The sequence below is a fragment of the Scyliorhinus canicula genome, chromosome 6, assembly GCF_902713615.1.
Source record: "Scyliorhinus canicula chromosome 6, sScyCan1.1, whole genome shotgun sequence".
NCBI lineage: Eukaryota > Metazoa > Chordata > Chondrichthyes > Carcharhiniformes > Scyliorhinidae > Scyliorhinus > Scyliorhinus canicula.
Genome location: NC_052151.1, coordinates 61,031,995 through 61,058,955, shown reverse-complemented (window position 1 = coordinate 61,058,955; position 26,961 = coordinate 61,031,995). Strand labels below are relative to the sequence as shown.

The 26,961-nt window shown below is 43.3% G+C and overlaps 1 protein-coding gene across 3 annotated transcripts in view; it reads right to left on the bottom strand.

Annotated features, from left to right (window-relative positions):
* Positions 1 to 20,696: 20,696 nt before the first annotated feature.
* Positions 20,697 to 26,961, bottom strand: part of LOC119967178 (peptidase M20 domain-containing protein 2-like) — a 41,499-nt gene continuing 35,234 nt past the window's right edge. For 2 of the 3 annotated variants that reach the window (XM_038799342.1, XM_038799340.1), the window contains exon 7: positions 20,697 to 21,443. In XM_038799342.1, the coding sequence (XP_038655270.1) occupies positions 21,310 to 21,443 (134 nt within the window). In that variant the 3' untranslated portion in view covers positions 20,697 to 21,309. Of the gene's footprint in view, positions 21,444 to 25,640; positions 25,868 to 26,961 lie in introns of those variants that run through there. The other variant, XM_038799341.1, reaches the window with a different exon arrangement.

Here is a 26,961-nt window from a genome sequence, read left to right as displayed (position 1 = left end):
GGACCATATACATTCATTATCAAGGCAATTTTCCCATATAACCCTCCCCCTAACCCTAACCCTGACAATCCCATACCTACCCACTTATCCTTCACACAGTCCTCCATTTCAGAGGGCACATTATTATTGACTAACACTGCGACACCCTGACTACTGGTCAAGAACGAGGCCCCACCAGTCTTTCTTCAACTCTAGATGCTCTCTGTCATCTTTTTTTAAATTTAAAATGCACCGGAGGAAACCCACGGAGACACGGGGAGAACATGCAGACTCCACACAGACAGTGACCCAAGCCGGGAATGAACCTGGGACCCTGGAGCTGTGAAGCTCGTTTCCTCCCACAAATCCCGAAAGACATGCTGTTAGGTAATTTGGACATTCCGAATTCTCCCTCAGTGTACCCGAACAGGCGCCGGAGTGTGGCGACTAGGGGATTTTCACAGTAACTTTATTGTTAATGTAAGCCTACTTGTGACAATAAAGATTTTTTTTTTTTTAAATGACCCTGCATCAACCGCCTTCTGAGTGCCAAAGTCGCACAGCCCTCTGAAAGTAAAAACATTCTCCTCAACTCTGTCCTAAATGGGCAACCCCTAATTATAAAATAGTGCCGCTAGTTCTGGACTGACCCACAATAGGAAACATGATTTCCACATCCACCTTGTCAAGACCATTCAGGATCTTATATACTTCAATCAAGTCATTCCTCACTTTTCTAAATTCCAGTGGAAACAAGCCCAGTTTGTCCAACCTTTCTTCATAAAACAATCCACTCATTTGAGTAAATCTTCTCCAAACCGCCTTCAGTACATTTACATTTAAATAAGGAGTCCAAAACTATACAGTATGCAATCTCACCAATGCCTTTTATAATAACATTCTTACTTTAATATAAAATTTCTCTCATAACTAAGGATAGCATTCATTAGCTGTCTTAGTTACTTCCTGCATCTGCATACTAACTTCTTGTAACTGGTGCATGTGAATACAGCGTTCTACAGCTGTTCCCCACAAAATAATATTGGGATAGGGGGAGGTGTTGACCTTGGGTAGGGTGCTCTTTCCAAGAGCCGGTGCAGACTCGATGGGCCGAATGGCCTCCTTCTGCACTGTAAATTCTATGATTTTAATTCAGATCCCTCTGTACCGAAGCACTCTGACGTTTCTCTCCATTTAGATAATAAGTTGGCTTTCTATTTTTCCAACCAAAGTGGATAACCTCACACTTATCTATGTTAAACTCCATCTGCCAAATTTTGGCCCACTCACCTAACCTATATGTATCCACTTATAAATTTATTTCCTCACTGCAACTTATTATCCCACTTATATTAGTGCCATCTACAAATTTGGCTACAGTACCTTCTATCCGTACATCCAAGTCATTAATATATATTGTAAATAATTGGGACCCGAGGACCGAACCTTATGGAAACCCACTAGTTACATCTTGCCAACCAGAAAAAGACCCATTTATCCAGACTCTCTGCCTCCTGTCAGTTAGCCAGCCTTCTATCCAAGCAAATAAATTACTCCTAACCCCATGCGATTTTATCTTCTGTGCGGCACCTTATCAAATGCCTTCTGGAAGTCCAGATATACTACATCTACAGAATGTCTATTATCCACTTGTCTTATTACATCTTTGAAGAACTCTAGCAAAATAGTGAAACACAATTTACTTTTCATAAATTGAAATGTCCTGTTATTACTTGCTTAATAATGGATCCTAACAACTTCCCAACAACAGATGTTAAACTAACTGGTCTATAGTTGCCTACTTTCTGCCTCCCTGCCTTTTTAAATAAGGGCATTATATTGGCATTTTTACAATCCACTGAACATTTTCCTATGTTACAGACTTTGGTCAGCTCTCAACAGTAGCTAAGAGGCTGAATCAGAATCATAACTTTTTAAGTTTTAAGACAATGCGGAAAGATCAATTCATTCCAAAAGTGATAATATAAAAAATAGAGCGTGGTTATTTTATAAACAAACTTTATTAAAACAAAAGAAAAGAAAACAATATTTAAACTTCAATTCTTTTTTTTCTTTTTTTTATAAATTTAGAGTACCCAATTCATTTTTTCCAATTAAGGGGCAATTTAGCGTGGCCAATCCACCTACCCTTCACATCTTCTGGTTGTGGGGGTGAAACCCATGCAAACATGGGGAGAATGTGCAAACTCAACACGGACCTGGGACCCTGGTGAACCTGGGACCTCAGTGCCGTGAGACAGCAATGCTAACCACAGTGCCACCGGGCTGCCCTTTTAACTTCAATTCTAACACTTAACAGATTACATGCCGTTTCTTAACCTCTTCACACTAGTTCCCATTAAACAACACTGTAACAGAACATGCAGCTCTCTGCCACTTTCATAGCCAGACTTGCATTTATGAAGCAATTTTTCTTCTGGCAGGGATATTTGTTCTGATGCCTGCCTCGGTGGCAATTTTCATGACCTTCTCTGGTCGATTTCCAAAGCATTGTCCTGTAACTGTTCAAAACAACATTCCTTCTCTCTCTCTCGCTCTCTCTCTAAGCCCTGCCCTGCCCCTCAAACAAAAGTTCTCTGCTGGGGTTTTCAGACTTGAAATCCATCAGCATTATCCTGGCTAATTGATCACTCTTGTTTATACAAAAGAACAGAGCCATGTTATTAATATGCAACTAACCTCCCATTGATAGACAAAGAGGCCATCAGACTCTGAAATGGGCTAATAGCTGGTCAGACAGCATGGTCCCGAAGAACAATGGATCTGAGGCATCCTGTGTAATCCCACTAACAAGTGTAAGTTTGCAATATTATAATGAATGGGTCCACTATCTCCGCTGCCACTTCTTTTAAGACCCTAGGATGAAGGCCATCAGGCCCTGGGGACTTGTCTGTCTTCAATCCCAATAGTTTCTTCAGTACTTTTCCCTGTTATCATAGTAGCATAGAATTTATAGTGCAGAAGGAGGCCATTCGGCCCATTGAGTCTGCATCACCCTTGGAAAGAGCACCCCACTTAAGCCCCATACCTCCACACGAGGAGAACGTGCAGACTCCGCACAGATCTCAGGATTACTACGGGTGCCACCTGCTAGTCAGAGTAGAAATGACAGGATATATAGGATGAATACGTGGCTGAAGAGATGGTGTCAAGGGGAGGGTTTCAGATTCCTGGGGCATTGGGACCGGTTCTGGGGGAGGTAGGACCTGTACAAAATGGACAGGTTACAACTGGGCAGAACTGGAACTGATGTCCGGGGGAGGGGGGGGGGGGGGGGGGGGGGGGGGGGGGGGTAATTTGCTAGAGCAGTTGGGGAGGGTTTAAATTAAAATGCCAGGGGGATGGGAACCTACGCAAGGAGTCAGAAAGAGGGAGCAAGGACAAAAGCAAAAGGTAGAAAAGTGAATGAGAAAAGTGGTAGGCGGAGAAACCAAGGACAAAATTCAAACAGGGCAATAGAGAAAAATATTGCAAGCAAGACAAACAATGTGAAAAAGACAAACTTAAAGGCTGCGCCTTAATGCACAAAGAATTTGCAATAAAGTGGATGAACTAATCGCGCAGATAGATATAAATGGGTATGATATAATTGGGATTACGGAGACATGGCTGCAGGGTGACCAGGGATGGGAACTGAATGTCCCAGGGTTTTCAGTATTTAGGAACGACAGGCATAAAAAAAAAGGTGGTGGTGTGGCACTGCTGGTTAAAGAGGAAATTAACACAGTAGTGAGAAAGGATATTAGCTCTGACAATGTGGAATCTGTATGGGTAGAGTTGAGAAATACCAAGGGGCAAAAAACATTAGTGGGTGTCATATATAAACCCCCAAATTGCAGTGGTGAGGTTGGGAATGTCATTAAACACAAAATTAGAGATGTATGTAATAAGGGAATATCAGTGACCATGAGTGATTTTAATCTTCACATAGATTGGGCAAATCAAATTAGCCACAATGCCGTGGAGGAGGAATTCCTGAGTGTATACGGGATGGTTTTCTTGACCAATTTTTCTTAGACTAGGTACTGTTCAATGAGAAGGGAATCATTGCCAATCTGGCTGTACGAGACCCCTTGGGGGTGAGCGACCATAACATGATAGAACTTTTTATCAAGATGGAGAGTGAAGTAGTTGATTCGAAGATTGGGTGCTGAATCTTAATAAAGGGAACTATGAAGATATGAGGCGTGAGTTGGTCTTGATAGATTGGGGAGAGTTACTTAAAGGGATGACAGTGGATAGACAATGGCAAACATTCAAGGAACGCATGGGGGAACTGCAGCAACTGTTCATTCCCGTCTGGCACAGAAGCAAAGGGGGTAAGAGGGCCAATCCATGGCTTACAAAGGAAATTAGAAATAGTATCCGATACAAAGAAGAGGCATACAGATCGGCCATGAAAAATAATAGGTCTGAGGATTGGGAGCAGTTTAGAATTCAGCAAAGAAGAACGATGGGATTGATTAAGAAGGGGACAGTACAGTACGAAAGGAAGCTTGCAGGGAACATAAAGACTGACACTAGGAGTTTCTATAGATATGTGAAGAGAAAGAGATTGGTAAAGGGAAATGTAGGCCCTCTACAGACAGAAACAGGGGAAGCATAATAAGGGACAAAGCAATGGCTGAGCAATTAAATACATACTTTGGTTCTGACTTCACAAATGAGGACACAAATCAGATACTAGAAATGTTGGAGAATGAAAGGTTTAGTGAGAGTGAAGAACTGGGGTAGATCAATATTAGTAGAGAAATGTGCTGGGAAAATTGATGGGATTGAAGGCGGATAAATCCCCAGGGCCTGAGAATCTGATCCCAGAGTACTTGAGGAGGTGGCTCTGGAAATAGTGGATGCATTGGTGGTCATCTTCCAGGATTCAATAGACTTTGGAACAGTTCCTGCAGATTGGAGGGGAGCTAATGTCACTCCAATATTCAAAAAGGGAGGTAGCGAAAAAGCAGGGAATTATAGACCAGTAAGCCTAACATCGATAGTGGGGAAAATGCTTGAATCTATTATTACAAACTTTATAGCGGAACATTTAGAAAGCAGTGGCAGGATTAGTCAGAGTCAGCATAGATTTATGAAGGGAAAATCGTGCTTGACAAATTTGTTGGAATTCTTTGCAGAGGTAACTAGTACAGTCAACAAGGGGGAGCCAGTCGATGTGGTGTATTTGGACTTTCAGAAGGCATTTGACAAAGTCCCGCATAAAAGGTTATTGTGAAAAATTAAAGTCGATGGGATTGGGGGAAATGTATTGAGGTGGATAGAAAACTGGTTGGCAGAGAAGAAACAAAGATTAGGTTTTAATGGGTCCTTTTCTAATTGGCAGGCAGTAACATAGAACATACAGTGCAGAAGGAGGCCATTGGGCCCATCATGTCTGCACCGACCCACTTAAGCCCTCACTTCCACCCTATCCCGTAACTCAATAACCACTCCTAACATTTTTGGTCACAAAGGGCAATTTTATCATGGCTAATCCACCTAACCTGCACGTCTATGGACTGTGGGAGGAAACTGGAGCACCTGGAGGAAACCCACTCAGACGCGGGGAGAACGTGCAGACTCCGCACAGACAGTGACCCAGCGGGGAATCGAACCTGGGACCCTGGCGCTCTGAAGACACAGTGCTTTCCACTTGTGCTACCGTGTTGCCCCAGTGGGGTACCACAGGGATCGATGCTGGGACAAAACAGGAAGGCAGGTTACTACCTGAATGGTTGTAAATTGGGAGAGGGACCTGGATGTCCTCGTGCACCAGTCGCTGAAGGTAAGCATGCATGTGCAGCAGGCAGCAAAGAAGTCTAATGGTATGTTTGCTTTCATTGCGAGAGGTTTTCAGTACAGGAACAGGGATGTGTTGCTGCAATTATACAGGGCCTTAGTGAGGCCACACCTGGAGTATTGTGAGCAGTTTTGGTCTCCTTCGCTGAGGCAGCATGTTCTTGCTCTCGAGGGAGAGCAGTGAAGGTTTACCAGACTGATTCCAGGGATGGCAGGACTGTCATATGAGGAGAGATTGACTAGGTTGGGATTGTTCTTGCTGGAGTTCAGAAGAATGAGCGGGGATCTCATAGAGCAGTGTTCTTCAAAGTAAGGGGCGCGACCGGCGGGTGAGTCGCGGGTGCGTGTCGGGAGAGTCGCAGAGCTGTTGTCCGCTGTGCTCCCGATCACGCAAATCCCCACGCAGCAGCCGTCTTTTCATAATGCCGGCTGCAAGCGGCTGCGAACATGTTAAAAAAAAATTTAGCCGCATTGCGCATGCGCGCATGATTATCGGCACACATGCGCATTCCGCGAAGATGTAAATAATTCGGCCGCATTGCGCATGCGCGCCCGAAATTCAGCGCCGTTACTCGGGCATGCATGCACAGTGTGGCTGCTATTTTTTTTAAACAGTTGCAGCTTTTTGTTTTACAAGTTCTATAGTGGTTTTTATTCATTTATTCATTTATTTTATTCATTTAATTTTTTTTTTCATTTATTTTATTCATTTAATTTTTTTTTCATTTATTTTATTCATTTCATTTTTTTTACAAGTTCGGGAAGGGGTTTATTAATTTTTTTCATGTATTTTATTCATTATTTTTTACATGTTAAGGGGATTTTATTCATTTTTTTCATTTATTTTACACATTTTATTTTTTTTTAAAGTTCGGGGTGGGGGGGGTTATTTGTTAAAATTTTACAGGAAAAAATTCAGAACTTTGGACAGATGGAGACTCCCTACTTTCCGACATGCAAGGCTTCACCTTCATCCAACAGGTTCCATTGGAGGAGCGTGTACGAGGGCCAAAGGGACCCAAAACCATTTCCTCCATTTATGTCAGCAGCCAAAAAGGTAAGAAAAAATGGTGGGTCGCTCAGGTTGGCCAGCATGGGTCGCGAAGGTCGGCCAGTATGGGTCGCAAAGGTCGGCCGGGTTGGGTCCCGAAGGTTATCCGGTTGGTAAATATGGGTCCCCGGAAAAAAAGTTTGAAGAACATTGCTCTAATGCAGCCCAGTCAGCACTCCAGTGCAAACAAAGTCAGCACTGTAAGATTGTCCACTTTTATACTGTCTCACTCTCACCACTGAAAACTGACGGAATCCAATTAACTAATTAACAAGCTGCAGCTGCAAGTAGAGTCTGAGGAAACTGTTTAAAGCTGGTTTAAAACTCACCTTCTTCTAACCCAAACAGCAACTTTTAAGTTAATTTACTAAATAAAAGAAAAACTAGACTTTAGATAAAAATGAACCCTTAATATTCCTCAGTCACCAAACTCCCACTTTAGCACTCTAATGCACCCAATTTCAGCACTCCAGTGCAAAGATTGCAAATAAGAGAGAATTATCCACTTTTATCCACAGTGCATGTTGCTCCTTCAAGAAACTCCAATATATTGCTTAAAATTTAATTTCCTTTCACAAAACCATGCTGACTTTTCCAATTACCTTGAGTTTCCCTAAGTAATAACTCCTTAAGGATTGATTCTAACACCTTCCCCACAACAGAAGTCTTGCTTGTTTTTAAAATAAATTTAGAGTATCCAATTAGTTTTTCCAATTAAGAGGCAATTTAGCGTGGCCAATCCACCTAATCTGTATATCTTTTCGGTTGTGGGGGTGAAACCCACGCAGGTATGGGGAGAATGTGCATGCTCCACACAGACAGTGACCCGGGGTCGGGAACGAACCCGGATTCTCGGCAGCGCGAGGCAGCAGTGCTAACCACTGTGCCACTGTGCCGCCAGCTGAAATCTTGCTCAGTGGTCTATAATTCCTGGTTTCTGCCTCCCCCTTTCTTAAATGGAAGGGTTATATTCCCGTACCAGCCTCCCCGAACAGGCGCCGGAATGTGGCGACTAGGGGCTTTTCACAGTAACTTCATTTCATAGATCATAGAATTTACAGTGCAGAAGGAGGCCATTCGGCCCATCGAGTCTGCACCGGCTCCTGGAAAGAGCACCCTACCCAAGGTTAACACCTCCACCATATCCCCATAACCCAGTAACCCCACCCAACACTAAGGGCAATTTTGGACACTAAGGGCAATTTATCATGTCCAATCCATCTAACTTGCACATCTTTGGACTGTGGGAGGAAACCGGAGCACCCGGAGGAAACCCATGCACTCACGGGGAGTATGTGCAGACTCCGCACAGACAGTGACCCATGCCGGAATCGAACCTTGGACCCTGGAGCTGTGAAGCGATTGTGCTATCCACAATGCTACCGTGCTGCCCTACTTTGAAGCCTACTCGTGACAAAAAGCGATTTTCATTTTTTCATTACATTTAATTTTTTTTCATTTTTTGATATCTGCTACTTTCCAGTCTGGTGGAACCTTTCCAGAATCTCGTGAATTTTGGAAAATTAACACCAACATCTACTACTACCTCTTTTAAGACCCTAGGATTAAGTCCATCAGGACATGGAGACTTGTCAGCCCGCAGCTCCATCAGTTTTCTTAGTACAGCTTCCTTAGTGACTCTAATTTAATCAAATTCCCCTTTCCCTCCCACTTCTTGATTTATGGCTATTTCTGGAATGGTTTTTGTATCCTCTATAGTGAAAACAGAAGCAAATATTTGTTAATTTTATCACCTTTTTTTATTAACTACTATTAACATTACTTACTCGTTCCTTTTTTAGATACCTGTAGAAGCTCTTGCATCCATTTTTCTATTTCTAGCTAGTCTCCTCTCATAGTCTAATTTCATTCTCTGCCACTCTTTATATTCTAACAATCATATGCCCTGCCACTCATCTTTGCACAGTTATCTGCATTTTCCTTTAAGTTTGATGCTTTCCTTAACTTCATTAGTTAACCATGGATGACAGGTTCTCCCTTAGAATTTTTCTTTATTGTAAGAATATATTTATTTTGAGTATTCTGAAGTATCCACTTAAAGTGTCCACTGCTTCACTATTGATGTATCCCCTAGGCTAGTATTCCAGTTTACTTCAGGTAGCTCAGCTTTCATTCCCACATGTTGCCCTTATTTAAGTTTAAAATGCTAGTTTTAGACCCATTCTTTTCCTTTACAAACCAGATGTAAAATATAATCATATTGTACCTGCTGCTCTGAGGTCATTAATTAATCCACAATACCAAGCCTAATATAACCTGCTTTGTGAATGGTTGCAGTATGTGCTGCTCTAAGAAACTGTCTCAAACTCATTCTACAAACTCACCATCCAGGCTGCTCCTGTCAATCCGATATTTCCACTTTATATGTAGATTAATATCACCCATGCTCATTTCACTGGAATTACACTCGCTACTTGGCTTCCCCACTCAGCTTGGCCCTAGATCCCTGCTGGAGCCAGGTCCGGAAGGTGCATAGATTCCATGGATAAACTGGTAAGTGGGTGATTTAAGTGGCAGTCAGTGCAGGCGCACCCTGCTGACTGGAAGATCTGGGACAATATATACTTGCATATATAATTAATTTCCCCATGCCAATTATTCAAAAGAACTAATCTGACCAATTTGGGAGTAGTCATCTCAGAGTACTGTGAACCAGCCAGTCAATCAATCTCTACGGACATTATACTGGTCTCACAGAATCAATATTTTAAGAAACTATAAGAAACTAGAGTCCTGAACACAGCCCAGTCCAGTATGCGAACCCCCCTCCCATCCATTGACTCTGTCTACACCTCCTGTTGCCTTGGGAAAGTGGGCAGCATAATCAAAGTCCCCTCCCACCCGGGTTATTCTCTCCCCCAATTTCTTCCGTCGGGCAGCAGTTCTCAGCAGTCTGAGAACACTCACTAACAGATTCAAAAACAGCTTCTTCCCCGCCATTACCAGGCTCCTGAGTGACCCTCCTATGAACCGAACTGATCACTTTTATTCAAACATCCAGCTTTGCTCAGCACAGTGAATGTTTCACAGGTCAGCCAGAATATTTGGCAGCCCAGTAATACCAATACTGTTCTTATTCAACCCTGCCAAAAACTCCATAGCATATCCCTAATGTCATCATCCTTCTTGGATTCTTATTAAATTCAACCTGAAGATGTGCAATCTTGGTATTCATAGAATCATAGAATTCCTACAGTGCAGAAGGAGGCCATTCAGCCCATCGAGTCTGTACTGACCCTCTGAAAGAGCACTCTACCTGAGCCCAGTCCCCTGTCCTATCCCTGTAACCTCATAACGCCATCTAACGTTTAGATGCTAAGGAGCAATTTAGCATTGCCAATCGACCTAACCTGCACATCTTTGGACTCTGCATTCCACACAATTAAACTGAACTTCAAACTCCACGTCAAGTGCACCCCCACAGTCACTCATTTCCCCTCTGAAATGTTGCCCGTCTCTATCCCTACCACAATCTTATTAATGTTTAAATTATCATTTCTGTTATTGTTACCTCTGGACTAATCCTTGCGCCGGAATGTGGCGACTAGGGGCTTTTCACCGTAACTTCATACTTGTGACAATAAAAGGTTATTATTATTACTATATTCCTGCTTGCTGCCTGATGCTTTAGGCTGCCTGAACCAAGTCATTCAAAATAATCTGCCCACACCCTATCCTGCAGCTTCCTGGCCTGCTATTCCTTCATTTATTTTGATAATAATGCTATTACATGTCAACAGTGTAATACTGCCCTCTATTGGTTTGCAGTGAATTTGTAATAAATGTTCCAGAGTTTCAAAACAACAAATGAAACAACTCAAGGGTCTTGGGAGTCATATGAATGCAGGAGCGGCTGCGTTTTCACAAGCTCTGGCTCTGCTCATCTTGTAATTATAAGATCATACAATCATAGAATTAACAGTGCAGAAGGAGGCCATTCGGCCGATCGAGTCTGCAATGGTCCTTGAAAAAAGCACCGTACTTAAGCCCACACCTCCACCCTATCCCCATGACCCGTAACCCCACCTAACCTTTCGGACACTAAGTGGCAATTTGGCATGGCCAATCCACCTAACCTGCACATTTTGGACTGTGGGAGGAAACCAGAGCACCCGGAGGAAACCCACGCAGACACTGGGATAAAGTGCAAACTCCACACAGACAGTCACCCGAGGCTGGAAATGAACCCGGGACTCTGGAGCTGTGTGGGAGCAGTGTGAACCACTGTGGCACCGTTGCGCCCTTTATTTCATCCTGATGCACAATTCGTAATTGTATTTTCTGGAGAGAGATGTTTTGCACTATGCCGCTGAAGGATCCTGATTGATGCTTTGTGAAGAGGAGCCAAGAAAAATAGTAAAAAATCCTCGTTTGACCCTGGCGGGTGGAGTGGCCTGGGACAGGGCCCAGCTTGCAGTGGCGTTGCTGCTGGTGGGCGAGCTTTCACCTCGGCAGTGCTGTGTGATGGCTTCAATTAAGAATGTTGCCCTGGGTGAAGATCCCGGCTCTGTGGTACATGTCTTTAGATCTGACTTTGAAGATTTTCAAGGTACCCTTGGGAGAACGGTGGTGGAGCATGAGGGAGTTCTTGCTTTTGGAAGAGCATTTTGCTTGGTAAGGTCCACCTCTGAGACATTGCAATCCTGCTGCATGTTGTTTATCCTGACTGGTCTGAGAGGTAGGGGCCGGCAAGATGTGCCCTTGAGCAGGCACCTTGGTGAGAAGTCGAGGCAGATTCCCAATTGCGTTTGAAAAATTGGCTGCCATGCTTTAATAATCTTGATTTGAAGGCTGGGTGCATCAGGCTCGATAGAGCACGGGGTTCGAGGCCTGCGACTGGTTGGGACCCCGACCACTTACCCTTAAGTTATCCTATCCTCAATGTTCATCATGAGGGATTGGAGGTGGTCAATCATGTTGAGTCATCTCTCCACGGCCTGGGCCTAGGTTATGGGTTGCTTGGGCACCGGAGCAGCGGCATGGTGGAAGTGAAGGTGCTTCGTTCGTTGGATCCTTGACAGATCCTGAGGAGTCTTTGTTGATCCTGTCTTGGCATCGGCCATCTGAAGCGACACGGGTGGTGGCATTATCCGGCAATTCTTCTATGATCTTGGACGTTACTCCCGTTCTGATTATGCTGTTGATTATTTATTGTTGAATTTTCTCCGGCAAGGACAGGTGACATATGAGCACTAGGGCGATTGTCGTTTTATCCTGTTCTAGAAAAAATCATCTTCAGTCGATTATGTGAAATGTGGTCTGTGCAGTTTTACTCCTTTTTGTCATTGTGTTATAATCTTTGTGGCTATGGGAGGGGAATGCTTTTTTAACACCCCTTCTCTAATTTCTAATGAAGATGAGTGGAGCCAGAGCAGGGTGATGGATGGATGGTAGGGGTGGAGTTGGAAGATTGGGTTAGTTAAGTCCTCAACGAGATTGAGGATCGCCCTCCAGTTCGAGGTAATCTTGTTGGGTTTTTATTTTGGTTACTTTTAAGAATCCGTGCCTTTTTCCTTCGATGGCCTGGGCAGTTTATGTAGCCTGGGGACGACTGGGTTCTTTCTGATTCTTACTGAGGTTGGAACTCTTCTTCTGGGTCTTTTGTTTTGAGTTATTGGAATGGGAGGATATGAATGGTGATGCACGCTGAGGTGGGTTTGGTTAATCCTTGGTTCGTCTGTTGAGCAAGAGATTGTTTTTAGTATCCTTCGGGTGATGGTGGTCAGTACTGGGTGCTGGTTGATATCTTTAGATCTGCTTGGGGGTTCTTCCCTTAAGGCTTTTCTTTCCCTCTCTTCATCTGGGTGAGCAGGGCATCCAATTGTTGAGTGCCTTGATGGTTTTTCTTCTCTTCAGTGATGGAATCTTCTTGGCTGAGGCTGGTGGAATCACCCGGTTATTTTCAGTATAAATGGGGGTGGAGCATTGCCCTGGATGTGGTTGGAGATATGCAGGTCTGACTGGGGTGTGGGTGTCGGTGCGTACTGAGGCAGCACGGTAGCACAAGTGGATAGCACTGTGGCTTCACAGCGCCAGTCACAGGTTCAATTGCCTGCTGGGTCACTGTCTGTGCGGAGTCTGCACATTCTCCCCGTGTCTGTGTGAGTTTCCTCCGGGTGCTCCGGTTTCCTCCCACAGTCCAAAGACTAGTGCAGGTTAGGTGGATTGGCCATGATAAATTGCCCTTAGTAACCAAAAAAGGTTAGGAGGGGTTATTGGGTTACGGGGATAGGGTGGAAGTGAGGGCTTAAGTGAGTCAGTGCAGACTTGATGGGCCGAATGACCTCCTTCTGCACTGTATGTTCTCTGTCTATGTCCTGGGGGTTCTGATTCCTGTGTGTCAGGAGGTGCTGGGCTAGGTCAGGTTCGGTGCTATGGCTGGTGCTGTTGCGTCCTGGAGCTCGGAAGGTGCCTATTGGGGATGTTCTGAGAGGCTGAACATTGCTTCGGCTGTGCAGGGGGTCAAGGGTTTGAGCCGAGTCCTGTATTTTGGTTGCCCCTCTGTGGGTGGGGTGCTTTCTTTGTTGAATGAGCAGCTTGTTTTCTTCCTCAATCATAGGTGATCAGCGTGAGCCAAAGAAATATGGAACCAGGATTGGGCTCTGAACCTTTGTTATCCTGCAGGTTACTTCTGGCAGATCTAGCTCTTTTTGTACTTCCTGAGAGGCCCAGAGGGCTTAATCATAATTGAAGCATGTTGTTGCTGCTCCTCTCTGTACAAACTTATGGAATGATGTTGGATCTGTACTGGGCCAGAGACTGGGGTTTAGTAGTGTTGTGTGGTATATGTAGCTCCCCTTTAGATCTGGGGTTTTTGCGTAATTTCTTCATTTTATATTCATAGAATCCATAGAATCCCCACAGTGCAGGAGGCCATTCAGCCCATCGAAAGAGCACTCTTACTAGGCCCACTCCCCTGCACTATCCCCGTAACCCCGCACATTGATCATGGCCAATCCACCTAAACGACGCATCTTTGGACACTAAGGGACAATTTAGCATGGCCAATCCAGCAAAACTGCACATCTTTGGACTGTGGAAGGAAAACAGAGCACCTGGAGGAAACCCACGCTAACACAGTGAGAAAGTGAAAACTCCACACTGACAGTCACCCGAGGCTGGGTCCCTGTCGCTGTGACGCAGCAGTGCCACCGTGCTGCCCTTTTGCAAGGATGGGTATAAAGAATCCGTGATGGGTTCCTGCATGGGTGCTGACAGGTTTGGTATCGGAAGAGAGGTGGCTGTGGTGTGTCACTGGTGCTAGAGTCAAGGGAGATATATATTGGTCCGTGCTCAAACATGACGCAGTAACTGTATCCTGAACTCTCATGGTAATTGCAAGTAGATGCGCCCTGGGAGGGTGTGCATCATTTTACCATGTTTTCATAGCTTCATCCTGTTTCTCCTTTGGTCTCTGGTGGGGCTTTTAGGGGCATCGAGCAATGTTTAGTGATTGCATTGAGCCAGTTATTATGTTGTTCTCCTGGTCCCCTCTGTTTTCGTGTATGTTGAGCCATTTCTTCCTCGCATTGTTTTCAAAAATGTAAAACTTCAATGATTATACCATTTTAAAGAAACCTTGTACTTTATATAATAAAAATCTAATTGTCTGTTGTTCTTTTTTTTAAAGTCTATGTCACAATTATCATAAAGTATCTAATACCTGCTCAGAATATTTGCACATTCATCCTTAAGCCTATAATGTATAAACCTCAACAGTTGAGGATGTAGAATAGTGTATAAATAGCACAGGGAACATACTATACAAACATACAAACTAGGAGTAGGCCCCTTGGCCCCTCGAGCATGCTCTGCCATTCAATATGATCATGACAGATATAACAACCCACATTTCCAGGGGCGGCACAGTGGCACAGTGGTTAGCAGTGCTGCCCACAACGCTGAGGTATTTACGATACTTTGCTTCCTGAAATCAATGACCAGCTCTTTAGTTTTGCTGGCATTAAGGGAGAGATTGTTGTCGTTACACCAGTCCATTAGGTTCTCTATCTCCCTCCTGTGTTGTTCTCTGCCTTACTCTAACCAGATGGCTTTGATGTGCAGTGTTGGTCCGAGAATGAGTCTTGTAAACTAACAAACTATTTATTTAACACTACAATTGGATTCAACACTTATCCATAAGAACTAACAGTTGATTAAACACATATTAAACTATACTCATCTAAAATCAAACTCACTACCTCATCAACTACTCTCTTGCTCTCTATCTTCAGTACTCCTAGCCAGCTCCTGCTCCGACCACCTACTCCAAGCTTCTGTCCCACAAGGCTTAATGTCATCCCTTATATAATTCTAGGATTGCTCCCTCTAGTGGCTGCTTGTATCCATTTCATTAACCCTTCCATTACCTTCATGTATGATAATACCACACTTACATTACCTTCATGTACACTCCTCCTGTATTCTGACTTGTTGTTGTTCGAGATCCGACCCACTATGGTCGTCTCATCAGCAAACTTGTAGATGGAGTTGGAGCCAAAAGGTAAGATCCCCTCTCTCCACCCATCCCGAGGCATAGCTGGACATGAGCAGCTCGCCTTCTACGCTGAGAGAAAGAGAGCGAGACCAAAGACTAGAGACAGAGACAGATCGACAATAACAGGCTGCAGAAATCAAGCATTCGGAACCAGCAAATCGACAAGGAATCAAGATCTGGGAAGTATTCATATTCTTGTCAAACAGGCAGATTGTTAGAGTAAGAATTCTTAGAATTTAAGTGTGCCAAAATCTTAAAATTGTCTGAAATAAAGTTGAGTTGGATTCGAGTCTTTTCGGTGGGAATTCAGCTGTTGGAGTGGGCGGAGCTACAGAGTCGAGAGGTGAGTTCTTAAACTAGCTGCTTCGTGGATTCGAGTCTTTTCGGCGGGAATTCAGCTGTTGGAGTGGGCGGAGCTGCTTCGCTGCTTAAACAGCGGCCACAGGGTCTTTGGGGATAAATTTGAAGAGTGACATCACAGCAAAGCAGTGGCCTGATTGGCTGGTAAGGAAAGTGTTCCAGTTAGCAGTAGCTGGAAGAAATTTAACTCTTCGTGTGTTGGTAAGTATTGTGATTGACAAGTGAGTTGGTCACACCGCAGATTAGGATTGGTGAGGGAGACAGGGAATGGGTGACCAAAAGGCAGAGAAAGAGCAGGAAGGCAGTGCAGGTGTCCCCTGCGGTCATCTCCCTCCAAAACAGGTATACCATTTTGGATACTGTTGGGAGAGATGACTCACCAGGGGAAGGCAGTAGTAGCCAGGCTCATGGCACCGTGGCTGGCTCTGCTGCACAGAAGGGCGGGAAAAAGACTGGCAGGGCTATAGTCATAGGGGATTCAATCGTAAGGGGAGTAGACAGGTGTTTCTATGGTCGAAAATGAGACTTCCGAATGGTATGTTGCCTCCCGGGTGCACGGGTCAGGGATGTCTCAGATCGGCTGCAGGACATACTGAAGGGGGAGGGTGAACAGCCAGTTGTTGTGGTGCATATAGGCACCAACGATATAGGTAAAAAAAACGGGATGAGGTCCGACAATCAGAATTTAGGTAGTTAGGAGATAAGTTAAAAAGTAGGACCTCAAAGATAGTAATCTCAGGATTGCTACCAGTGCCACGAGACAGTCAGAGTAGAAATTCAAGAATAATCAGAATGAATACATGGCTTGAGAGATGGTGCAGGAGGGAGGGGGTTCAGATTTTTGGGACATTGGAACCGGTTCTGGGGGCAGTGGGACCATTACAAATCGGACAGTCTACACCTGGGCAGGACTGGAACCAATGTCCTAGGGGGTGCTTTTGCTAACACTGTTGGGGAGGTTTTAAACTAATGTGGCAGGGGGATGGGAACCACATTAGGAAGTTAGAGGACAGTAAAGAGACAGTAAAGCCAGTAAGGTACTAGATAATAAACTCAATGTGACTAAGGGGAAGAGTAGACAGGGAAGAGATGAGGAACGCAAATGGACAGATGGTCTGAGGTGCATTTGTTTTAACGCGAGAAGTGTAGCAGGTAAGGCAGATGAATTTAGGGCTTGGATTAGTACCTGGGAATATGATGTTATTGGTATTACTGAGACTTGATTGAGGGAAGGGCAAGACTCGCAAATAAATATTCCAGGGTATAGATGCTTCAGGAGGGATAGAGAGGAAGGTAAAAGGGGTGGAGGAGTTGCATTACTGGTTAGAGATGATATCACAGCTGTGATTAAGGAGAGCACGATGGAGGATTCGAGCACTGAGGCAATATGGGTTGAGCTGAGAAATAGGAAGGGTGCAGTAACATTGTTGGGACTTTACTACAGGCCTCCCAAAATCGAGTGTGAAGTAGAGGTACAAATATGTAGACAGATTATAGAAAAATGTAGGAGCAATAGGGTGGTCGTGATGGGAGATTTTAACTTCCCCAACATTGAATGGGACTCATGTAATGTTGGAGGTGTAGATGGAACAGAATTTGTAAGGAGTATCCAGGAGAGTTTTTTAGAGCAGTATGTAAATAGTCCAACGCGGGAAGGGGCCATACTGGACCTGGTATTGGGGAATGCTCCCGGCCAGGTGGTTGAAGTTTCAGTCGGTGATTACTTTGGGAATAGCGATCACAATTCCGTAAGTTTTAGAATACTCATGGACAAAGACGAGAGTGGTCCTAAAGGAAGAGTGCTAAATTGGGGAAAGGCCAAGTATAACACAATTCGGCATGAGCTAGCGAATGTGGATTGGGAGCAGCTGTTTAAGGGTAAATCCACATTTGAAATGTTGGAGTCTTTTCAGGAAAGGTTGATTAGAGTGCAGGACAGACATGTCCCTGTGAAAATGAGGGATAGAAATGGCAAGATTAGGGAACCATGGATGACGGTTTGAATTGTGAGACTAGCTAAGATGAAAAAGGAAGCATACATAAGATCTAGGTGACTTAAAACTGATGAAGCTTTGGAGGAATATCGGGAAAGTAGGACAAATCTCAAACGCGCAATAAAGAGGGCTAAAAGGGGTCATGAAATATCTTTGGCTAACAGTGTTAAGGAAAATCCCAAAGCCTTTTATTCGTATATAAGGAGCAAGAAGGTAACTAGAGAAAGGATTGGCCCACTCAAAGACAAAAGAGGGAATTTATGCGTGGAGTCAGAGGAAATGGGTGAGATTCTTAATGAGTACTTTGCATCGGTATTCACCAAGGAGAGGGACATGACAGATGTTGAGGTTAGGGATGGATGTTTAAATACTCTAGGTCAAGTCGTCATAAGAAAGGGAGAAGTTTTGGGTATTCTAAAAGGCATTAAGGTGGACAAGTACCCAGGTCCGGAGGGGATCTATCCCAGGTTACTGAGGGAAACGAGGGTCGAAATAGCTGGGGCCTTAACAGATATTTTTGCAGCATCCTTGAGCACAGGTGAGGTCCCGGAGGACTGGAGAATTGCTAATGTTGTCCCTTTGTTTAAGAAGGGTAGCAGGGATAATCCAGGGAATTATAGACTTGTGAGCTTGACGTCAGTGGTAGGCAAACTGTTGGAGAAGATACTGAGGGATAGGATCTATTCACATTTGGAAGAAAATAGACTTATCAGTGATATGCAGCATGGTTTTGTGCAGGGAAGGTCATGTCTTACAAACCTAATAGAATTCTTTGAGCAAGTGACAAAGTTAATTGATGAGGGAAGGGCTGTAGATGTCATATACATGGACTTCAGTAAGGCGTTTGATAAAGTTTCCCATGGCAGGTTGATGGAAAAAGTGAAGTTGCATGGGGTTCAGGGTGTACTAGCTAAATGGATAAAGAACTGGCTGGGCAACAGGAGACAGAGAGTAGTGGTGGAAGGGAGTGTCTCAAAATGGAGAAAGGTGATAGCGGTGTTCCACAGGGAACCGTGCTCGGACCACTGTTGGTTGTGATATACATAAATGATCTGGACGAAGGTATAGGTGGTCTGATTAGCAAGTTTGCAGATGATACTAAGATTGGTGGAGTTGCAGATAGCAAGGGGAACTGTCAGAGAATACAGCAAAATATAGATAGATTGGAGAGTTGGACAGGGAAATGGCAGATGGAATTCAATCCAGGTAAATGTGAGGTGATGCATTTTGAAGATCCAATCCAAGAGCGGACTATACGGTCAATGGAAAAGTCCTGGGGAAAATTGATGTGCAGAGAGATCTGGGAGTTCAGGTCCATTGTACTCTGAAGGTGGCAACGCAGGTCGATAGAGTGGTCAAGAAGGCATACAGCATGCCTACCTTCATCGGACGGGGTATTGAGTACAAGAGTCTGCAGGTCATGTTACAGTTGTATAGGACTTTTAATTAGGCCACATTTGGAATACTGCGTGCATTTCTGGTCGCCACATTACCAGAAGGATGTAGATGCTTTAAAGAGGGTGCAGAGGAGGTTCACCAGGATGTTGCCTGGTATGGAGGGTGCTAGCTGTGAAGAAAGGTTGAGTAGATTAGGATTGTTTTTGTTGGAAAGACGGAGGTTGAGGGGGTACCTGATTGAGGTCTACAAAATTATGAGAGGTATGGACAGGGTGGATAGCAACAAGCTTTTTCCAAGAGTGGGGGTGTCAATTACAAGGGATCATGATTTCAAGGTGAGAGGGGGAAAGTTTAAGGGAGATGTGCGTGGAAAGTTTTTTACGCAGAGGGTGGTGAGTGCCTGGAACGCTTTGCCAGCGGAGGTGGTAGAGGCAGGCACGATAGCATCATTTAAGATGCATCTAGACCAGGGGTGGGCAAACTACGGCCCGCGGGCCGCATGCGGCCCGCCAAAGGTCTTTATGCGGCCCACCAAGTCATTAGAGAAAAAAATAATAATTAAAAAAATTTTTTTTAAGGTTAATGGGGGGAGCTGTTGGGTTACTTACTGGTATAGGGTGGATACGTTGACTTGAGTAGGGTGATCATTGCTCGGCACAACATCGAGGGCCAAAGGGCCTGTTCTGTGCTGTACTGTTCTATGTTCTATATGAGGCGCCCAGAATCATAACCGGGTGAAGTAATTATTTTACTTAATATACTATGCGGCCCTTTAAAATTGTGAATTTCTGAATGTGGCCCTTGCACGGAAAAGTTTGCCCACCCCTAATCTAGACAGATATATGAACGGGCGGGGAACAGAGAGAAGTAGATCCTTGGAAAATAGGCGACAGGTTTAGATAAAGGATCAGGATTGGCGCAGGCTGGGAGGGCCGAAGGGCCTGTTCCTGTGCTGTAATTTTCTTTGTTCTTTGAACTGACTAGTGTTCATAGTTATTTGCCTGTAACTTGCAAAACACCTGGATAAAACTTATTGGACACGCACATTGGTTGAGTGGAATCTGCAGGGTACTAGTGCACCTTTCACACACCACTGGTGTCATTCAGTGAAGAGTCTCATTTCCAAAATGAGGGTCTTTACACATTTCCTGAATTTTCATCCATATTAATGTCTACTGGTGGACCTTCAGTTCCACCTACTCCATGGCAATACATTTTACAAGGGCAGATTTGTCCCAGAGACCAGACAAAATTTATCATGGAGTTTTTCAGTGGTTCGATTCCAACCTTGGGTGACAATGTTGAGTTTGCACTTTCTCCCTATGTCTGCGTGGGTTTCCTCTCGCTGTTCTGGTTTCCTTCCACAGTCCAAAGATGTTCAGGTTACGTCGATTGGCCATGCTAAATTGCCCCTTAGGGTGGTTTGCAGGAATAGGTTGGGGGATTGGGCTTGGTTAGGGTAGTCTTTCCAAGGGTCAGTGCAGTCTCAATGGGCTGAATGGCTGTAGGAATTCTATGGATTCTAACAAATATGAAAATGAAACTGCAGCTACAATAAAGTTGCAAGCGTGTTGGACAAAATCAATACCAATTAAAGCTTTTTATTATACACATCTACACAGATATATTTATTTCGATAAACAAAAATAATTCTCCCTGTACATGGCAATTTACAGGTGTAAATTAGAAATATCTTGAACAAAGCAATATTTCTAGAATTGATATTGAAGTATAGCTAGGATGAGTAACATTGGTTACTTATTGCTATAAATGAGGATTTTATTTTACTACTTATTGTGACCGGAAACGACAAAATCATCTGATCCAAAATAATTTTTTTAATTATACAACACAATAGCTATCCCATTTTAGAATAAAATCATACAAAATGCTTTAAAGCCAAGCTGCAGAAATTCAAAATTGTATTTAATTATATTAAGCAGAGATAAAAAGCATAAAGCCATTTACAGAACTTGATTTGCTTTTGCAGGTAACTGTTAAGCACTGTGTAAATGCATGGGCGCATTATCTCTATGCTTATACAGTACTGGCAATTCTACATAAGGCAGTGATCTTTTTTTGTGATTGCTTTACAATCCATCAACAGTGGAGTAAATAATTACCCTTTTTCTTTACAAAACTGTGATCATTTAATGATGGTTAGTTCAAGAGACTTGGATTGTTCAAACACCATCTCTTCATTCCTGTAACTTAACCTTTTCAAAATCTCCCTTCATCTGCTGTAACAGATCTGGGTTTAAAACAACATCCAATGCAGTCATTGCCAAGGCCTTTGCTGTTCGAAGTGTAAAATACTGTGCTTCTTTAGATCCTGCAACAATAACATATCACTGAAGTAAGCACAACTAATGCAAGATTGTCTTATTCAATAAATAGCAAATTAAACAAGTTTTTAAACTGGACTACTATATAGACAAATAAAAATTTGTTTTAACTTGACTATTCCAATGAAACTTTGGTTGGTCTCCAGGGATGAGAGTTGGTGATGATAAAAAACGTCCGACAATATTTTGGTTCAGAAGAATCATGTACACATTAAAGCGCAAAATGGCAGTCACCAAGTTCAAGAAAATTATAGCATTTATGATCTGTAGAGAAATGCAAAAATTCCTTGGCCACTTCAAATGGGTGGAATTAGACTTTAAAATGGGTAGAAAAATTAGTCTTCCATTTGTTTACCTTTTATTGCCATCAAGACTGTGGAACAATACATTTGTATAAAATTATTAAAGTGACCTCAGCATTTCATGTTTAATGCAGTTCATGCAATGCAGAGTTAAGTGAATACTAACACCAGAACATGACTTTACAAACTTATTCATAAATCCTGTGTGTTAAATCTTTAGAAACACTATTCTAACTGACTTTGGTTTTGCTTTTTAGCAGATCCGAAGTATAAAGGGAGCGACTCAACTCCATCATGCTGCTCAAGAACAATGTGCATCAATGTCTTTAATATTTAAAAAAAGTGCTTTGCAAAAGCATAGATTAAAAACTGACAGATACCATTCAAGAAACATTAGGATGGGTGACTAAATGCTTGGTTAGAGGGAGGTTCTAAAGAGGGTCCTAAAGAGAGAGATGGAGACATCAAGATTGAGAGAGACCACCTCTTGAAAGCATTAACATCAAACTCAGTTCCATTGGTTGGGTAACAAGTAGTCACCACATCCCTATGATAGATACTTCATCAGCTAAGCAAGATAATGGTGCATGCTTAAGTCATAGGCCAGAGATGTTTACCTTGACATCGTAAACCTGTTCTGGATTACATGCAAAATGAAGTGCAGCAAAGTAAAGGTTGGAAAAATATATCAGAAGGGGGAGGGATTCCATAATTGAAAAGTAAAGTTATATGTAAAGTTAAAGCGCATGGGACTGCGGGCAGTGTTTTGAGATGGGTATAAAGCTGGTTAGCAAACAGGAAGCAACAAGTTGGAATAAATGTGTCTTTTTCTGATTGGCAGGCAGTGACCAATGGGGTACTGCAAGGATCGGTGCTAGGACCCCAACTGTTCACATCATATGTTAATGATTTGGATGAGGGACCTAAAGAAAATATCCCCAAATTTGCAGATAATACTAAGTTGGATAGGAGGGTGAGCTGCGAGGAGGATGCAGAAATGCTTCAGTGGGATTTGGACAGGCTGAGTGAGTGGGCATATGTATGGCAGGTACAGTATAATGTGGATAAATGTGAGGTTATCTTCTTCGGTAGCAAAAATAGGCAGGCAGATTATTATTATTTGAATGGCTGTAAATTGAGAGAGGTGGATAGTCAGTGAGACCTTGGAGTCCTCGTGCATCAGCCGCTGAAAGTAAGCGCACAGTTATAGCAGGTAGTAAAGAAGGCAAATGGTATTTTGGCCTTCATAGCAAGACAATTTGAGTATAGGAATAGGAATGTTTTACTACAATTGTATAGGGCATTGGTGAGGCCACACCTGGAGTATTGTGTGCAGTTTTGGTGTCCTTATCGGAGGAAGGATGTTCTTGCTATGGAGCAGTGTGTTTCAAACTCTTTTTCCTGGAAACCACTTTTGCCAATTGGCTTACCTTCAGGACCCATGCCACCCTCGCTTACCTTTGATGAATTAGGACCCTAATGAGTCACTGGATGCTGACTTAAAAAAATAAACAAATACACCAGATTGTATTTTCCTCCCCTCAAGAAATATTTACAATTTTTATAATCAAAAATTGGACTCTGCATAAACATTTGTTGTCCCTGTGGCGAGATCACCACCCTCCCCAACCACCAGTAAAATGTTGGAAAACACCAGCCCCCAATTTCATAGTCAACGGTATTGGGAGCAAATGTTGGCTTTACAGAAGCAGTAAATTGACAAGACAATGCATTTCTTGAACACATGCCCAGCCTGGCACTGACTGACCAACAGGAAAGGACAAGCAGCAACTTACACTGAAAAACGAGACTTCACATAATAAGACATACCAATTTTTAAAATGATCAAGTACATATAAACACTATGAATGCTCTCCAGGTATAGGATAATCAGATTCTGGTCCTTTACCACCGAGATGATTGCAACAGTACTGCATGCATCTGTTAGAATTTTAGAATAGAATTCCTATAGTTCAGCATGAGGCCATTCAGCCCCTTGAGTCCGCACTGACCCTCTGAAAGTGCACTGTACCTAGAACCCCACCTCACCCGCAGACACTGGGAAATCCCCAGTCACTCAAGGCCGGACTTGAACCCGACTCACTTGTGCTGTGAGGCCAGTGTGCTACCGTGCTGCCCAATGTGCTGTTCCAATGTCTTGTATATTAAGTTTGCGGATCAGAAAAACATCCAACCACACAGATGTCTTACAAAACTGCCATTGAATGAATTGAATCAGTGCTGGTACCATCATTATTTCTATGCTCTAGTCAGAGCTTTTCAAAGAATTGAGCTGGTGCATGTTTGCATGACTCTGCATTGGATCTCTTTATGTCTTGGCTTTGGAATATCACAATGACCAATTAAGAATATGTACCTCCTGTAAATGAGACTGGAGGGGAGGTTAGTTCACTTTCCCATCACCTGGATTTATTCCACATGATGGCAAGTCCAGTCCAAGCAGGATGGATTAACTCAATGGGGCATTGGCTGTGAATGTAATGGATAATTTTAACACAAAAACTAGCATTTTTAGTGCGACCTTTGGCAATGGTAAGCAACTCTCCCACCTGCTCCTTTCTGATTAGCAACAGCCGCACCTTCAAATACATTATTGCTGTGCTCTGTACCATTTCTATAATCGGGATGATTGACAACCCAACTTCGCTGAAAATTACCATAAAGCACATCTGCTTCCTTCTGTAGCTTGCATTCAGCTCTCCTGTGCAATCAATTGCTGCATCAGCGTTATTCCTGATCTATTCTCTCATTTCTCCCCTAAACTTCAAATTACATTGTCTGCCCTCTGTCATTCTGGTCTTCACCATTCGCATCTTTTTGCAACTCTGCGACCCTCTGACACCTGCGGGTCACGAGGCCCACCATCAAAAACCCTGCTATGGAGGGAATGCAGGCTGATTCCTGGGGTGGTGGGACTGCCATATGAGTATAGACTAAGTTGGTTAGGATTACATTCATTGGAGTCTGGAAGAGTGAGAGGGGGGGGTCTCGTAGAATCCTGCCCAGGGTGTTGCCGAATGGATGTTTTAAAAAGGCCAGATGGCATTCCTCAAGCATAAACTACGCTGTAAACTGAATAAATTATGCAAATAAGTGCAAAGTGTAAGACTTTGGTAATACTTTAGGGTTCATTGTTGGGCTGAAGTAAGATAGATGGATCTCGTTTTTAACCACTTTTTAAATAGTTCAACTTGGGACACTTCACAGGGTGGCAGCTGTTGCTGATTAGAAACTACACTTAATGTATTAAGGACTTTAAGTTGCCAGAGAGCCTGGTTTTGAGCAGTTGTACGTTATTTTAAATGTATCAAGGGCAATTAAGTGGACAGCTTTGTGATATCGTCAGGGGCTGGGGTTCACTCAGTTCATTGGCTCTCAGTTAGAATCTGACACCTCTGCCTTTCACTCTGCTGGTAACGTTCGGGGAATCCTCGGAACATGAGGGATGAGAGGCTTACATGCTGTCTCTGTTTTGTGTTAAGTATATGTCATATCTTACTTAATAAATTCTACTTGATTCAGAAGTATTAGTTATTCAGACCTTGTTAGGTCAGGCACAACTGAGGACTCGAGTGTTAGAAATTAAGAATTCAGAATTTAGAGATTACCAAAGTATTGCAGTAAAATTCTCCTGGAAAAGTTGTTTTTTTTCTTATATATGGTTCATAGAAACAGCCTCTCTGAAGTTACATCGTCATGGGTCAGAATTTTTGTAATTGCAGAGACATTAGAACCTTTTATCAGCTCAAACTGAGAACTAATTTGAAACAGATTTATGAAATCTCAGCATACTTTATTGTATCAAATCATTTCAAACTCAACCTCCAATTCACATTCCAAAAGAGTTTTGAGAAGCATCCATTTAAAATCGGAGATGTGCTTTAATGAAGAACTGATTCGGACAGAAGCAAGAACGGACTATCTGTACCAGAGGACTCCCAAATCCATTTCGCAGATATTTTCTCATCAAATTCCCGGGAATTTTCAAAAATTTCAAGAGATCTTCAGTAGCAGGGCTTAGTTGATACCTACAGAATTATTATTTCTTCTTAGACTGTTCAGTACAGAGGTGAGATGACTGGGACTGTCTGACACAGAAATAGAGGGTACAAACAGACTTCACAGTTAGTTAATTCATCTGACATTAATCAAGTGTTCAATCAACATAGTGGAGTAGAAATCCATCTGGGGTGGTACCATGAAATAAATGGAATTGAATCAATGTCCCATTATATGCAATGCCTGATATATAATTCCATTGAATGCAATGGATATAAACGACAGAGGTTGCATATAGCAGGTGAATGATTGGATACCACTAATTTTGCTATGGCAGCATGGTGGCACAGTGGATGGCACTGCTACCTCACGGTGTTGCAGCCATCTAAAATGGCCACCTGCAAAGAACCATGGGAATTGTGGTCAACTTGGACACAACCTCTGCGTATTAGGCAAAGAAGCCAGACCTGGCCGAAACTTGCACCTAATTAAAGTCAATCACTATTTCCCCCAGGACAATAGAACTCGAATCAAGGAACGGCAACAGTAGCAGACTAACCGGCACCACTTCCCCTATTTGGAAAGGCGTACGTGTCTGGGACAATGACAGCTAGGACCTGCCCAGCCACCAAGGTATCCGCCCCTTAATTGGTCAGGATCAATAAGGGTGATCAAAACCCTTTCGATCCATTGGATCCGGAGTTAGGACCGCCCAAAAGGGCGCGAAAGAGAAGAAGGATAAGAAGCCCTGTGCACTAGGGATCGACCTCTTTTGGACCGGCCTGTGTGTGACCAATTGCAGCATATCAACTAGCCAAGTTCAAGGACCTGTGATGGCTACCTGAAGGACGAGCCCAGCCGAGACAAACCTGAAGACTTCCAACCGACCCACGTGGACGCAGATAAAGGCCTTATCTCACACACACAGTCGGTCACCCCGAAGTCAAGTAAAGGTCATCTTAGTTATTAGGTCTAGTTTAGTGCGTAGCCGCGGGAATCATTGCATATAGAAACAAGTGTTTGTTAATAAACTGTCTTTTGAACTAATATACTGGTTGTGGTCATTCGGTCAATATAAGAAACAGCTTGTGGTTCACATCAAAATAAAGAAGTCAATACCGTCAAGGACCCGGGTTCGATCCCGGCCCTGGGTCACTGTCCGTGTGGAGTTTGCACATTCTCC